We start from the raw sequence: 16,227 nt of genomic DNA, 5'->3' as shown, positions 1-16,227 counted from the left end.
TCTGGACTGTCTCACTTCCTCCCTTCTAGCAGGCGGTGGGCTTTCAGTCAGGGGGGCACCGGTAGATGGACTGACCGAAAGCCTCGTCTAATCTGGTAAAAGGAGATTTTTTAGTACCTTCCTGGCTCTTTGGGAAGACCATGGCTGTCTTCAGGACCCATCAGGAGCCTCTGCTGGTGGTTTTACTGCAGATTGTGTTGATTTGCTCGGCTCAGGTGAGAGGCGTTTTTCATCACTGCTGCATGAAAATAGATAATGAACTTTTCTCTAAGCAGGATGTTAAGTCACTCTAATTTGGTACTAACTGCTTACTGAGTCCACTTTCCTGGACCTGTTTTTGTAATGTGATCCCTTTAGAAATGAACTTCAACTAATTTATATACATTTGAGTCTGTAAGTCATAGACTTAAAGTTTTATCACAATATTTTGTGTTGATATTCTGATAATATTCTGATTTTTTTTTATAACGTTTTGGTTCTGACTGCATGCCACAGCAATTATGACTCCCAAAACACAAATGCTGCTCTTGAAAAACATTTACATTTGTAATGCGCTTCTTTAGGTCAGCAGTTACATAAACTACTGTGATTCATGTTACTAAAATGCACACATATTTTCAAATCTATTGATATTTATGGATATTTTCATTGAAAAACCAGTGGAGAAAATAGTAAATATAACATTCCCAACAACTTGGACAGTTTTTGAGAGGGTTTAAACATAATTTCTGGAATTTTTTTGTGGCAAAAATATATCAAAATTCTTTTCACAATAAGATATTTGTCATGATAAAAGATAAATGATACGATAATAGACAATACTTCTGAACAGTTTGTATTGAACATCGACACTTCAATGGAACAGAATCTCTAGTTAAAATAAATGGAACTTATTACTGACATTTGTTATTTAAGCAACTGAGGTGTTTATTTAACATTTCTAATATATTTATATCAAAGAATGACATAAAACGCCTCTTTATGCCAGCATGTTCAGCAGTGAGGTTTAGGCAGAACCTTTGTAGTTGTTTTGTTTTTATCTTGTTCTGCTGCTGTTTAACCCAGGAAATTAGATAAAAAAATAAAAAAAACTGAGTTAAATAAAGATTCAATGAAAACAAAAACCATGCTGCTACTTAAGCAGTTTAATGGGACTAAAATGAAAGCCGGGTTGGATTTTGTGACCTTTCCTCTCAGATCAGGGACAATAAGTCTTTGTGTGATCGCCCTGCGCAGTACAGCAGCACTGCATGATGTTTGAGGCTGAAAAATGAAAATCTGTTTTGTGTGTTTGTCTAAAAGAGGAGCGCGGTTGGTCCCCGAGGGCCCCCCGGACCGCCAGGCATCGCTGGAGTACCTGGAGTCGATGGAATCGATGTGAGTCTGTTTATTTTATCCCTCAGTGAAGCCAAACATCAGCTGTTTCAGCTTTACAGCTCTTCTTACTGTACATTAAAACAACTTTCCCTCATATAAAAATACTTACTTCTTCTCCTAATAAAAGGAGATCAAGGAGAATATTCTAGTAAATTCAAATAATACACTGAAAAACAGAGGATGGAACTCCAACTAAAATTTGTTACATATAATTTAATTATGTTTGTCAAACTTAATTTATTTATGTTTATTTACTTGGATAAACTTAATTTGGTTACTTGTAACACATTAACTAAATTTTATGAAGTTGGACCAACTGTTTTCCTTTTTCAGTGTATAGGTATAATATGGGACTATTTGAGGATATAGTAACTGAAAGAAAAATAATAAAAGGAGATGAGGCAAAACATTCTAGTAAAATAAAATAATATGGTTATAATCTGACAGAAAATTAGATTTTTCCATTGTGTCATTTGGATTTTTGAGACTTTTATTCAATCAAAGGTTTTGCCTATAAATAGGAGATGATGAAAAGAAGGAAACAAACAGAAGTAATTAGTTTGGAGCTTCGTTTCCAAATGAGGGTCATTGTTTTGCTCTGATTGAGAAGAAAATCTGTTTTTCATCACCTTTATCTGAAATACAGTTTAAAAACAGCATCAATCGGCTGTTGGTGATCAGGAAATCTTAATTTAATTATTTCAAATACACTTGATTTATTTAGTTTTAGGTTTTTCTGCATTATTCAAATGGTTTTTTTTCACCTAAACATAACAAACATCTCACAAATATCCATTTGAGATGCTAAGGGGACAGCATATAAAACCATAAACAATATGTTGAGTGGCCAGTTTATAAAACAAACGAACCTCTACATGTGTAATTATTGTTTTTATGTTAATTTTAACATTTTTTTCTGCATGTTCAGGGCGAGAGAGGGGAAGACTCCTCTGTAACTGGCCCAGTAGTGAGTGATTTTCTAATTTCTACATGCAGAGTTTCATAATGGAAACAACATTTTAGGATTTATTTATTAAAATGCACCATAATGAGTTGAACATTCCTGTTTCCAGGGTCTTCCTGGAGATAATGGCAAAGATGGGTCTTCTGGAGCTCCAGGCCTTCCAGGAGCAGATGTAAGTAAAAAAAAAAAACAACACAAAATTAGGAATGTCTGTGTTCATTAAATTTGAATTAAAAGGATGTTTTTTTACATCTTGTAATCTGAAGTTGGAGAACTGGAGTTATGTGTCTGCTGGTATCTGAACAGTTTGGATTTTCCTCCTGTGGTCAGAAAAGTTGAGAGAGGAAAAATGTCCCCTGAATAAATCAGTGGGGCTATTTAGGGCTGGGTCTCACGTGGCTTCCTGACAGAAACAGGGGTCTTTTTGTCTGCACCTGAAAGGAGTTTTGGGGGGAAAGGCTGTTCAGAGATGGCTGACAGGAAAGACATGTGGAGTGGTAACAGGGAGTTTTCTGTCTGTCAGGATCGCCACAGTGATATTACAGCATGGAGGTTAAGGGTAGAGGACTGAGCTTCAGCTCTTGGAGCAATACAGTTTATTTTTGCCAACTGTTAGGATGGAGAAAAGCGCTTTGGTCGCCTTTAGATGGGTCATTGTTATTTTATCATTCATGCATGGAGAAAGGAAGTTCAGTGGAAGGCCAACACTGCAAAAACACAAAATCTTGCATTTAGTATTTTTGTCTAGAGTCTAGTGAAAATATTTTAATCCACTTGAAATAAAACCAAATTAACTCAAGAAATTTTTCAGCAAGACATATGAGCTTCTTTTAAGAAAATAATTACTTAATATTTGTGAAAAATTACAAGTTCCACTGGCAGATTATTTCACTTGACACAGGGAAATGTCTTGTTATAAGTGAGACTATCTGCCAACACAAGTACTTTTTAAAAATCAATATTCAAGAATTATTTACTGAAAACAAGCTCCTACATACTGCTGTAAAGTTACTTGTAAGTCAGTTTTGTCTTATTTCTAGTGTACTAAGATATTTGCACTAGAAACTAGACCAAAAAATACTTTATAAGATTTTGTTTCTGCAGTGAAGGGTAAAAAAAGACACCAGATTTTCCCCAAATCATAATTCAAAGGAAAAATGCAAACAATGTTTAACTGAAGAATGAGGTAGTCTGATACATTTATTTTACCTAATATTTTTGTAGTTTTGTAGATTTATTTGACTTAAATTTAGTATATGCTGTTTGGTAGAATCACCTTTTAAACTGTAGGAGTTGGGTCAGACATTTTGCTGACCTGTTGGCCCATTCTTCCTGACAGTTATAACCTGCTTTAATCCACATAATCCACTTTTGTCCCCACAGCATGATGCTGCCACCCATTCTCATACTTCACTGTTATGATGGTGTAGTACTTCAAATATAACTATGTGCATCAGAGCCATACACTTAATTTTTTATCTTCATCAGACCACATGACCCGTTTTAATGTCTGACCCTGAGTGGCTAACCATGATGCATTTGGAGTTTTAGCTCTTTCACCAGCGTCAGAAAGCATTTTCATTTATTAACAGGCTTATTTACACCTTTATATAACAATATCAGTGGATGCATCACTGTCAAGCATCTGTAAATTGTACAAATATAGATGCGTTAGACCTTCAGTTGGAGCGAGCTAGCTAGTTTGAGTGCTTGCTTGGTATATAGCTAGCTAGTTAGCTCGCTCGCTAGACCGATAGGATTTTAATGAAATGTGTGTCGTCTGCAGGGACCTGTGGGACCCACGGGGGATCCAGGCCCTTTGGGCCCAAAAGGCTCAAAAGTAAGTTTGTCATATAGCATTAATAAGAACTTTCCAGAGGATTTTCACACAGAGTATTTTCATCAGCTACGTCTGTAAAGATGGGACGGCCCCTCACTGATTTCTGTGGATCTGAAAATGACAAAGACAGACAAAGTTTCTGTTCTTGTTTGGGTTTAGGGGGAACCTGGAGCTCGGGGACCTGCTGGAGAACCTGTAAGTAAACATTTTCAGCATTTCTGTTTTATAATCCCTGTTACAAAGAGATAATCTCATAGATTATTATAACATAATGGAATATTATAATCTCCTAATTGTTCCACCTAACCTTGCAGCAAACTGTAGCGTTGCTGCAGAGATTATTACTGCACCAGTTTGCCTTTGTCTGATTGTATCTGCTGGGTTATTCCAGATTAACACCATAATCTCTGATTTGTCATCCACAGGGAGTAGGACTTGATGGGACTGATGTGAGTAAAGAAGTTAGACACGTTCTATGGTTATGCTTTGTTATTGTAAAGCAAAGCTCCTTATTCTATGAAAATAGAAAAAAAAGAAAATAAATAAAGTCACAGTTTAAAAGGAAACTTATTTTGTTTTGTCTATCAAACACAAAACTTTATTATGTGAATAATACAAAAAATATCCACATCAAAGTAAAAACAGATTCAACTGTTTCAGTTTTTGTCTGATGTTTGCAGCATACATTACAGTTTCTGCTGGTTCTGTTACAGGGTATTCCTGGCACGGACGGGCTACCAGGTGAACTGGGAAAAGTAGGACCGCCTGTGAGTAAACAACACCTGGTAGAAACTTAAAGTAGTCAACTGAAATGGAAACTTGCTTTTTTTCATAAGAATATACTTCTTTTTTTAAGGAAATAAGAAGATGACTGATGAAAACTCCTTTATGTGTTTCAGGGAGCGAAAGGGAGGAGAGGTGCCGTAGGTCTGCCTGGTCCTTTTGGCCCTCGGGTAAACATCCGTCTGGTTCACTTTATAGACACGTTGCATGTTGTCGTTTACATCTGGAAACAACGCCGCGCTGCCGCGTGGAGCAGTTTCTTTAACAAAATGAAACCAGGACACGTAGATATTATTAGTTTAGTGCAGTGCACAACAGAAAAGGGAAAAAATAACGCTGAAAAACAGTTGAAGAATAACTGAAAACCACTCACATTCTTCTGCCTTCTTGCTCTCTGTGTCGGCTACGCTACACACACTGGTTACCATAGCAACCGACAGACAACAGCTCCACGTTTCAGGATTTAACACCAAAAAACACGCAAACATTCCCCACACAAATAAAGGAACTTTTAATCTGTTAGTTTAATATTTTTATTTTTTCAGGCTTACTGTTTGTTTTGAGGTTATCAATAAGTGATTATTGATTGTTAAACACTTGACCTACTGATGATCTGTCAGTGTGTGGGTTGCTTTTTTTTTTTTAATAAACCAAAACACACCGAATCCTGCGGCACATCTATTGTAAAAGTCAAGCTAGCATAACTGAGTAACTTACCTACTTTCCTTTTCCTCACTATTTATTTTTATTAAAACTTTTTCCTGACCTGTGAAATGTGATTCCATGAGTAAATGGAAAGTGTAGAGCACTTGAAGGCCACATAAAAAATACAAAAAAACCCCCAAAGAATTTATGTCTTAGGACATTTGTTTTTATCTCTTTAATAATATACTATTTGACAATATTTGAAAGCAAATTTTTGTAGAAAATGAATCTGTAAATCATGTTAATCCAAAATGTTAGCAGTATCCGCCACAGTTTCTGTATTAAATGAAAGGTAAGTATTTTCTAAAACTTCTATGGGGTTTATTGTCCTTGTTATTTCTTCATGTTTCATAACAAAAGTCCAAATTCAATTTAAAAATACTTTATTATTTGTAGCAAAATGTAATAAAACATTAATTAAAGAAAAATACTTTGTGTTGTACCTGAATTATGCTTAAGAAGATTTTATTGTCTGTAAAAATTATGACTTAATTGCGAATTTGCTCCATTTTAAAATTCTGGACTGAGGGGCCAAACAAAACCATCCAAAGGGCCGAAAATGGCCCCAGGCCACACTTTGGACATCCATGACCAACCTAATTGTCCTCCTGGGTTACAAACCAAAAGAAAACTATCAATTTAAAAATGTTCCAGTCACGTCATTTTTATAGAAATGAAGTTAAATGTTGAACTTTCCAAACTAAATAACTAAAAAACACTGTACATAACTACCAGATGTTTCAAGCAGAATATTCTCCCACAACCATAATCTAATTTCATTTTTTGCATCTTCTAGGGACCTCCAGCTGTTTACCAGGGAGAGGAGCTGGTAAGTGGATTTGTTTTATGTCCATTTAGAAGTAAAATAACATCAAAACGTTATTAATCTAACAAAAGAACAGGAGGATACGAGACCTGTATCATCGACTTACGCAGGAAAACTGTGGATGTTTCAAAGTGATTGGTAAAAAAATAATTCTGGTTATTTACTGTTAAAGTGACTCGCTCCCTGCAGAGGAAATTAATTTGAGGATCTAAGTGTAGATCATGACCTCAACACAAACATTTTACAGATTCAGTTAAAAAAGTGGCTCAATTCCAACACAACCAGCAAAAACAGCTAATATGTTGCATTTATTCATTCTCATATCCGTTTTTAAAAATCTATTACATTTCTGAAATGCCAGCTGTTTCTTTGTCATATTTTGGTCTTTAGGTTCATTTTGAATTCTAATTCGGTAACGCTTTATTTGAAGGGACGTGCATACACTGCAAAAACACAAAATTTTACCAAGTAATTTTGTCTAGCTTCTAGTACAATTACCTTAGTGCACTTAAAATAAGACAAAACTAACTTACAAGTAACTTTTCAGTAAGTTATAAGAGCTTGTTTTATGTCAATAATTCCTTAATATTGATGAAAAAGTTGCAGTTATTTCACTTATAGCAAGACATTTTTTCCCTGTTATGAGAGAAATAATCTTTTACAAATTTTTCATCAATATTAAGGAATTATTTACTTAAAACCAGCTCCCATATCTTGCTGAAAAGTTACTCATAAGTTAGTTTTGTCTGATTTGAAATGTACTGAAATATTTGCATTAGAAACTGGACTAAAAATACTTGGTAAGATTTTATGTTTTTGCAGTGTTTAAAGCAAAGTTGCATTAAAAAACCAACAAAAGTGTTAACTTTGTATTAAAAGTGTCACTATTTACAGAATGACACTTTAATGAATGCCGTAAACATTCATGAAGACTCATTCATGTTCATGACTGTTATCACTTCAGTTTTATGCACACCCCTTCATATAAAGTGTTACCTCTAATTCTCTATTAGTTTTTTTTATTAGTTTTTCCTTCAGCATTGTGCGTTTTCTGTTTTGCCTGTGTATGGAAAGGTTAAAAATGACCAAAGTTAATAACTAGATGTTGTATTTTTCAGTGTCCCAGTGCCTGCCCAGCAGGACTGAATGGATATTCTGGACTCCCAGGGATGAAAGTGAGTTCACTTTTAACAATCGGCTCCAGGTCAGTTTCAGTTTTTGTTTTTGAGTTGATTTTAACTTAAACTTTTACTCCTCAGGGCCACAAAGGGGCTAAGGGCGAATCAGGTGAGCCCGGAAGACAAGGACACAAGGTGATGTCATGTCACAGATTATAACAGATAAAAAACCAGAGATTATACTGTAAAATTAAAACATTTATATAACTGCGATAATCAACAGGGAGAGGAGGGCGATCAAGGACCGCCTGGTGAAGTTGGAGCTCAAGGACTGCCAGTAAAATATTTCATTTTTGTTTCCAAAATGGCCGCTCATGTCTAAACTGATCATGTTTATTCTCAGAGAAAGGATTTTAATCCAGCATACTAACTCCTCTCTGTCTGCTGAGTAATTTTAGGGCCCGGGTGGAGCAAGAGGCCTTCCAGGAATAACAGGCCCCAAAGGAGACCGGGTAAGAAAAACCGGGGTTTGAATCAGTAGGAAACGTGATCTACAGTTCACTCATCATGGCTAAAAACCTTAAAACATTTTGTAAATTACTGCCAATTTGTTGCTTCAACCCAGTCAATAATAAAGTGTTTACAAAAGATTTACAATCTCTGTTAAAATATTGTTTTCTCTTACGTAAAAAGAAATAAGGTTAATAATGTGAAAAAATAAATAAAAGCTGCAATAATCTGGCGACACGAGTTTGCACATCATTAAGCTAACATGTTGTTGGGCAACTTTTGATTCAGTTTTAGTTTTTGTTGGTTGGAGTCTATCAGTCTGACACACTTTGATCTGGCCAAATTTATTTTCTTAGAGAAAAAAAATCACTCTAAATTCTGGCCTTTTACTAAACTTCTGTTAAAGGCCAGAATTTATAATTTGGATGCTTACTTGATGCTGAAAAACTAAATAACTTTTCATTTTGTAGGTTTAAAACTGGCTAGTATCTGGAATTCTTAGAATTTTTTTCAGTCAACTTGACAAAAAACTCCCAGTTCCAACTTAAGAAAACTAACCCCAAAGTATGATACTGCCACTACCATGTTTCACTGTGGATAGGCTGCCCTCCTGGTCATGAACAGGGACATTTTTGAAGTTGATTGGTAGTTTGGTTTTAGACCAGAACAAAATCTCCTCTATGATTTACTATTTTCTTTTTGAAAAACGACTTTTGTCTTGGAGACATTTCCATTTCCATATTTTTTGTTGTTGTTGTCTTTCAATAGAATTGTCCAAGACATGTCATACTATTATGAAAAGTTTTTAAACATTTATTATGGTTTGTCTTTTTTACATTTCCTAATTCTTGTTGCTTAATTAGGGTAGAAACTTATTAGTTATATTATTTCTCTAACACTAATCAAGATGCCAAAAAATAAACTCGTATTGTGTTTGGGGAAAAGTAAAATCATGTTAGATTAGGGCTGAAAACATTTTGCAGTATAAACGTTTCATATCAGTATATATTGATACTTACTTACTAGGTTTTTCTTTGTTTGCTTTAAATATCTGAAATACTTCCAAACTGCTGATGCAACCTTTGCTGTTTTACCCACATTTTCCTCTTGAGGTGTTGGACTCATTTTCGCTGTTTTTTATTTTTAAGCAGTAATGAGGCATTGCAGCGAAACCTTAAACTGCTGCTGCGCCAGTTACTCAGCAGGTTGTTGCTAGGCAACCAAAGAGTGAGTTGCTAGGTAACCAAAGAGCGAGTGAGCCAGTTGATTCAACCAACTTTGCTTAGCTGGCTGCGAGATGTTGAACAGCTAAACTCTTTCCTCTGACTACATCCCCCAGAATGCTGTGCGGTTCTGGATTGGGATTCAGTGAAATTACTGAATATTCTATATTCTGCAGGTTTTCTATTCATATCAATCATAATATATATTGTTTTTGATTTGTTGTCCTGGCCCATGTTAGATCTTTGATGGGGAGATAAAAAAATTTTCCAGTATAAAACAAGTTTTTCTGTGCATTTTAAGTAGATATACTGCAACAACATATGAAATAAGTACTAATAAATACAGGAAGTAAATCATGTTGAATTAACCTTTAGCCGTTTCTACTCTCCACCTGAACAGGGACCTCGTGGAAAACCCGGTGATGTCGGTCCGAGGGGAATTCAGGGAGCACCAGTGGGTGGACATCCAATTGACTGTAGAGATTAATTAATTAATCAATCAATGTTACTGATGAATGTTTTCACTTTTCAGGGGGATCCAGGTCAACGAGGAGCAATAGGGGAGAGTGGACAAATAGGAGCGCAGGTAAGACAATTAAAAGAGTACAGAGAATATTAAAAAGCAGGAACTTTTTATGGTTTATCTCACCTAGATAAGTACTTTCACGCTTTCTTCATTTTCTGTTTCCTCCATAAACACCCTGATTCCCTCTTTGCTTGTATTATAATTGAGGTGAAATTGAGATTATTTCCATTATTTTCTCACAGATAATAACTCAAATTGTGCTTTTAAAACAAAAACCAAACATCTGCACCAGTTTTTTTTGTCAGTGCTTCTTATTTGTGTTTTTTTTAGGGGGATCGGGGCCCACAAGGAATCAGGGGGGTACCAGGGCCAAAAGGAGAACCTGTAAGTCTCACTTCATCGTATTTAAGCCAGAAATGCAAAGCTTAAAAGGCGCACATCCTCGGTTCTTTCCAATCCACCAATTATTGATTATTATAGCCTGGCTGTTATTGCTTCACCACAAACACACCAACATATTTAAGTTTGATGAGATATCAAACTTAAATAATAAAAAGTAGCAAATTGTCATACATTTTAAAAAACAATTATTCTTGATAGACACCAAATGTATGTAAACATTTGAGAAATTTGAGGAAAGTTACAAAAACTTTTTTTTGCCAAGTTCTTTTTAGCAAATATAAATTATTTTATTTTAATTCTAACAAAGCTAAAACAAGAAAGGTTTGGCTGATTTAACTGCAGACAGTGAGAAAAAAATATCTTTATATTCAGTGTAAATATCTGGTTTTAGCTGTAAGCTCTAATGTTGGGATGTCAAACTTAATTTAATTTCAAGCCACATCAGGATCATGATTGTTGTGGCAAAATATACTGAAAAACCTCCTTATTAAACTATTAAACTATGAATAAGTAGGTGTCTCTGCATTCGATTAGTACTTCTTAAAGTTAAATAATATTGACATCGGTTCACATTAATGTAATTTGGCAGCATAGAGATAAACACTGCTTTAATTTGATTATTAATAAAATAATATTGTTTCCTCGAAGGCTGTATTTATATGTCTATCTAGAGTCCTGAGGGCCACAGAAAAACTTACGGCGGGCCTTGAGTTTGACACATCAAAACAATGGTAAAGATATTATCACAGAAAATAATCTGAATCAAAGGTGAAACTCAGTTCTGAAGAATCTAATCAAAAATCAGTCCTGTTCATGGTCGTTTATTTCACTGTACGAATCATACATAGTTTTTTAATCTTGATGGTTGTAATATATAATTAAGTATCAGGATTTCTCATGACTTCCTGTCTTGTTGACAGGGCCTTCCGGGTCCAGACGGCCGTGAGGGAATACCTGGACTGCCTGGCTCAAGGGTAATGTCGTTATTGATGCTGTACATGTGAAATTATGCAAAACCACAGTTAAAAATAAAATACTTTATTCACTAGTTTAGGTTGTTGTAAGCACAGTTTGGTTCCTTTTAACCTGTTTATCAGTAGCTGTGTTTCCATTAAAAATGTACGCAAAACTTTGTTTATTCCCTTAATACCAAAAAAACAACAACAACATAATTTCACAATTTTAGTGTTTTCATTAAATAAAAAACGCAATTAAAATCACACACTTCAAAAACACAAAATATTGGTAAGTAATTTTTGTCTAGTTTCTAATACTTTCCAGCAAGATATAGCAGTTTGATTTAAGTCAATAATTTCTTTGATATTAATGAAAAAGTACTAATTCCATTGGCAGATTATTTAACTTACACAAGACATTTTTCCCATAAGTGAAATAATCTGCCAGCAGAACTAAATCTTTTTCATTAATATTAATTAATTATTGACTGTAAACAAGCTCCTTACTCGTTACTTGTAAGTTCATTTTGTCTTACTTACAGTGTGCCAATATCAGCAAACTAGACCAAAAATCCTTTGTAATATTTTGTGTTGTTAAAGTGCATGAATAAATGTGTTTACTGATAAGTCATTAAACCATGTCATGATCCGCTCTGCCTTTCCGTTGTTTTATTTTCAGGGTCTTCCAGGGAAAAGTGGTGCTCCGGGCGACGCAGGCACACAGGGGCTTCCTGTGAGTGATTTTTCTTTTATTACTGTTTTTGTTTTGTTTTTTCTCAAACTTTAATGTTGTTGAACATAATTTTGTTCATTTAGGGTTTACCAGGTACATACGGCCAGAAAGGACACGGCGGCACAAAGGTATGATCAAAACTGTAGCAGATATTATGGTAGAAAAACTTCATAAACTCACTAAATGTAGACAGGTTGAAATGAGTAAAAGTTACTCTTTTTTTCCAACAAGGGCAACACGGGAGGCCCAGGATTTGTGGGATTGATGGGATCTCCAGGGAAACAAGTAAGTTTAAGCAAAATCAAACCTTTACTGTATTTATTGACTGAATTTGTGTATATGCACTGCAAAAACACAAAATCTTGCCAAATAATTTTGGTCTAGTTTCTAGTGTGAATATCTTAATACACTTGAAATAAGACAAAACTAACTTACAAATAGCTTTTAAGCAAGAAACAGGAGTTTGTTTTAAGTAAATAACTCCTTAATATCGATGAAGTGTTAACTCAACTGGCAGATTATTTAACTAGACATTTTTCCTGTGTTACAAATGAAATAATCTGCCAGTCAAACCAGTAGATTTTCATCAATGTTAAGAAATTATTTACTCAAAACAAGCTTGCTGAAAACTTACTTATACGTTTTAAAGCTACAAGTAACTGAAAAGTTCAAATGTTACCAAGATATTTTCACAATAAACTAGACCAAAAATACTAGTAAGATTTTGTGTTTTTGCAGTGAAAGTCATTTTGACTTTGTTTTGTATAATCTTTGTTTATTTTCATCAAGACAAATGACTAATTGTCCAGGGACAACAAATGAAAAGTAGCTTGTTGGCTAATTCTGGTGCCTTTACAAAAATGTTATTTAATATGCATAGTCTCTCCCAAATAAATAAATAAAATTAAATTAAAGTCCAAATTGCTACAGCAACCATTCTGAGATGTAGAGGTAAGTATTCTCTTAAATTATTCAAAAGATAGTGATTTTAAACTATTTAACTGAAATAAATGTCACCTGAAGTTTAAATGATTATCTCATTAGCGGTTGTATTTACTTCCAGGGGGAGCGAGGAGACCAGGGGGAAGTGGGACCCGTGGGACCCAGAGGAGGACCTGTGAGTTTTACATGTCGGCTTCATATTTAAAGTTCTTCCTAAAACATGAAGTTTATTTTCTTCACACTTGATTCCAGTTTGTTCTGATAACTCTGTGCCAAACCACTGACAGAAAATCTGGTTAATCAACTGAAAACATTCAGAGTGGTTAGCAGATGCACTGCAACAACATTTTCACTCCTACTGCTGATTATTTTTAACTAGAATACTCTGTTAGACAAACTAGAGACAGTTTAATATTCTGTCCCGTTTTAGGGTGAACGTGGGGAGAGAGGACCTGATGGACCGCCAGGATTACCAGGAGGCAGGGTAAGACCTGACAGGTGGCTTATTTCAAGGGAAAAATATTAAATGAAATTTCCTCAGAGGTACATTTCAAGTGGATTGGATGTGAAATATTGGCAATAATTTATTTCTAAGATCATCATCCTGACCTATATTAACATGAAGAAAGGTTTGTGACAGCCCCATTGAGAAGAAACAGGAAGAAATGTTGATTCCTCACTTTTGTCTAGTCTGAATAAATCAGATCTCATTACTGTGTAAATCTAAAGAGTTCCTTATGTGTAAACCATGATATTTGTGAAGTTATTTTTAGAAGTTTGAAGACAGAAAAAATGGAAGATGTGGCCAGAGCAGCTCTACCTCACACAAAAAGGAAGTGGTCTTAGTCCAAAACCCTGAGGAACTCCAAACTCTAGTGACAGTCAGTTCACTGGTGATCATATTAATAATTTTGGCTTTTCTCCTTTTAACAGTGGAAACATATGGAAACATATTTCACTTTAATTTAAATATTTATGTTTGTTCTGAAACAGATGAGAATAAACAGAAGTGATGCAACGGAAAAACTGAAGTAGAAAAATATTTCATTAATAACATAAAACCCAACATTGAATTCTGCAGCCATGTTAATATTGCAAAGCCTTATTGAACTCCTGATGGCAGAAAGACATAAATGGGTATCAAGGTTAAACCATGGCCTCTCCAACTGTCATGTTTGGTTTAAGGTAGGACCCACATTCAGAGTGTAATAGAAAAATTAAATAAACAAAGAACTTAAACATTGGGCAAAGAGCCGAATTAAGGAACAGGCAGAGAAACGCTGAAAAAGATGGAGGAACCAGTGGAGAACAACGTATACACACAGTGGAGAATGACATGAGAACCAGAAGCGCTGATCACAGGTGAGTAGAAGCAGCTGGAGAAGGGAGCTGGAAGAGGCAGACGAGGAAATGAGAAGCAGCTGGGAAGAGGAGCAGCCTGGGAGGCAGAATGAAGGAGAAAGATGGCAAAAAACATTTTGTCACATGGACCAAAATCATCAGCTAAAAATTTCCTGCGGGTCAAAAAAAAAGATCATTTTCGAACACTAAAGTCACCAAAATGTTGTGATTTCTTAAAAACCTACTCAATAATAAACTAAACACGAACTATTTTAATTAGACAAAAAGGTAGTAGTATTTTGGATGTTTTTTTTTACATGTTTTCCTTGCTAAATGAAAGTCATTCAGTTTGCTTATTATTTTGGGCTTGATTGAAGAAAACAGAAAAATATACCTTAGGCCAGTCTTCATTTGAAATGACTGTCTGTGTTTGGCCAAGATTTAAAACAGAAATTAAAAGCAGATTTGAGTGCAGTCACTTGTAGAGATAAGAGATAAGTCAATCAGTAGATGTGGTTCTATTTACCATAAAAACAGAAGAAATCCAGAAAGCTTGGAAAAGATTGTCACTTTGTGTCACAGCTAACATCTTTGTGAGTAGAATTTAATTTACAAGCCATAGTTTTGTCCTAATTTATTTAAATTATACTTGAGGGTCGCACAAAATCATCCCAGGGACCACAAATGGCCCCCAAACTCCACTATGAACAGCCATAAGCAAGAGTAAATGAACCAACACATCAAAATCTAAACATGTAAATAAACATCCAAGGAAAGAGCGATCCAAACACCAACAGGACAGCAACAGAAAATAAATATGAACTAAGAATGAGCATAAATAACAAAATGGCGACCAAAGAGAAAACAACAAACCAAAACAACCTGGAATCCTGACAGCAACAGAGCTAATTCTGACAGAAAAGCAACAAGATCCCAATGTGGCTTGTTGAAAATATGCAGATAAAATCAACAGACTAGGTTTTAAAAATGCCAAAAGTCAGAAAGAATGTTGGAACCTCATTAAAGCTTCATACCTCCTGATCAGAGCTCTTAAGCCTTCAGTCAGGGGAAAACATGTATGGTCTCTTGTTCTGGGTGTATTATCCAACATAAGAATACCTTGCAAAGTTAAGCTCTGGGTCTTGCTCAGAGCTTTGTGTGTGTTTTGTGCTTGCAGTTAAGTCTGTAATCCATCCGTGGGTCGGCATGAAAGGCCGTTTGTTGCAGGTGCTTTTTTTTCCTGCAGCTCAGAGGGGATTCAGGACAGGAAAAGAAACTGAGAGGCCCTCAATGAAATCTCTGTTCTCCAGGAATGAACGCATACCCAAACCCAACCTTACGCACCCAGAGCGAGGCATGCTGGCCAGGCGGCCGGTGGAGCGGCCGCCTGTGCACATGACCTGAAGCCTGAGTGTTTTTTTGTTTTTTTTTTCTGTGTGTTTACGCTTAGGTTTTAAACACATTCGGTTCTGTGTGGGTTCTGAATGTGTGTCAGTGTTTTCTGTCTCAGTTTATGCTTATGTGCTTCACAGGGAAGCAAAGGGGACCCTGGCTTTCCAGGACTTCCTGGTCCTGCCGGTTTTCGAGGCCTTAAGGGAGACAGGGTAAGAGTTTCACAAGGATCTTTCATCAGATAAGAAAGATCATAAAGGGGACCTTATTATATGAAATTCACAGTTTGTGTAAATTTATACTTCCATTAGGGTCTCTACTGATTCTAAAAACAGCCCAAGTGCTTTAAAAATATCACCCAGCTGGTTTTTGGCAATAAGTTAACATTTTTTGGTATCTGGAAACTGGGCCGTTTCAAAAACCTTCCAAATGTAACATCACAAATCAGCAGGCACTGCCCGTTACCTAGCAACCCCAGAGAAGCCCAGCCCGTCACCTAGCAACCCCAGAGAAGCCCAGCCCATTACCTAGCAATCCCAGAGAAGCCCAGCCCGTTACCTAGCAACCCCAGAGAAGCCCAGCCCGTTAC

The 16,227-nt window shown here is 35.7% G+C and overlaps 1 protein-coding gene across 1 annotated transcript in view; it reads left to right on the top strand.

The window, feature by feature from the left end:
• col9a1a (collagen, type IX, alpha 1a) overlaps positions 1-16,227 on the top strand; it is a 23,496-nt gene continuing 7,269 nt past the window's right edge. Inside the window, exons 1-24 of the mRNA XM_008418565.1 lie at positions 1-215; positions 1,303-1,377; positions 2,306-2,344; positions 2,451-2,513; positions 4,128-4,181; positions 4,341-4,376; positions 4,607-4,630; positions 4,895-4,948; positions 5,081-5,134; positions 6,466-6,498; positions 7,614-7,670; positions 7,755-7,808; positions 7,897-7,950; positions 8,072-8,125; positions 9,747-9,800; positions 9,879-9,932; positions 10,203-10,256; positions 11,195-11,248; positions 11,910-11,963; positions 12,047-12,091; positions 12,195-12,248; positions 13,027-13,080; positions 13,336-13,389; positions 15,779-15,850. Of these exons, the coding sequence (XP_008416787.1) occupies positions 141-215; positions 1,303-1,377; positions 2,306-2,344; positions 2,451-2,513; positions 4,128-4,181; positions 4,341-4,376; positions 4,607-4,630; positions 4,895-4,948; positions 5,081-5,134; positions 6,466-6,498; positions 7,614-7,670; positions 7,755-7,808; positions 7,897-7,950; positions 8,072-8,125; positions 9,747-9,800; positions 9,879-9,932; positions 10,203-10,256; positions 11,195-11,248; positions 11,910-11,963; positions 12,047-12,091; positions 12,195-12,248; positions 13,027-13,080; positions 13,336-13,389; positions 15,779-15,850 (1,275 nt within the window). The 5' untranslated portion in view covers positions 1-140. The remainder of the gene's footprint in view (positions 216-1,302; positions 1,378-2,305; positions 2,345-2,450; positions 2,514-4,127; positions 4,182-4,340; positions 4,377-4,606; positions 4,631-4,894; positions 4,949-5,080; positions 5,135-6,465; positions 6,499-7,613; positions 7,671-7,754; positions 7,809-7,896; positions 7,951-8,071; positions 8,126-9,746; positions 9,801-9,878; positions 9,933-10,202; positions 10,257-11,194; positions 11,249-11,909; positions 11,964-12,046; positions 12,092-12,194; positions 12,249-13,026; positions 13,081-13,335; positions 13,390-15,778; positions 15,851-16,227) is intronic.

This window comes from Poecilia reticulata, linkage group LG1, assembly GCF_000633615.1.
Source record: "Poecilia reticulata strain Guanapo linkage group LG1, Guppy_female_1.0+MT, whole genome shotgun sequence".
NCBI lineage: Eukaryota > Metazoa > Chordata > Actinopteri > Cyprinodontiformes > Poeciliidae > Poecilia > Poecilia reticulata.
This window is presented reverse-complemented; position numbering and strand designations above follow the sequence as displayed.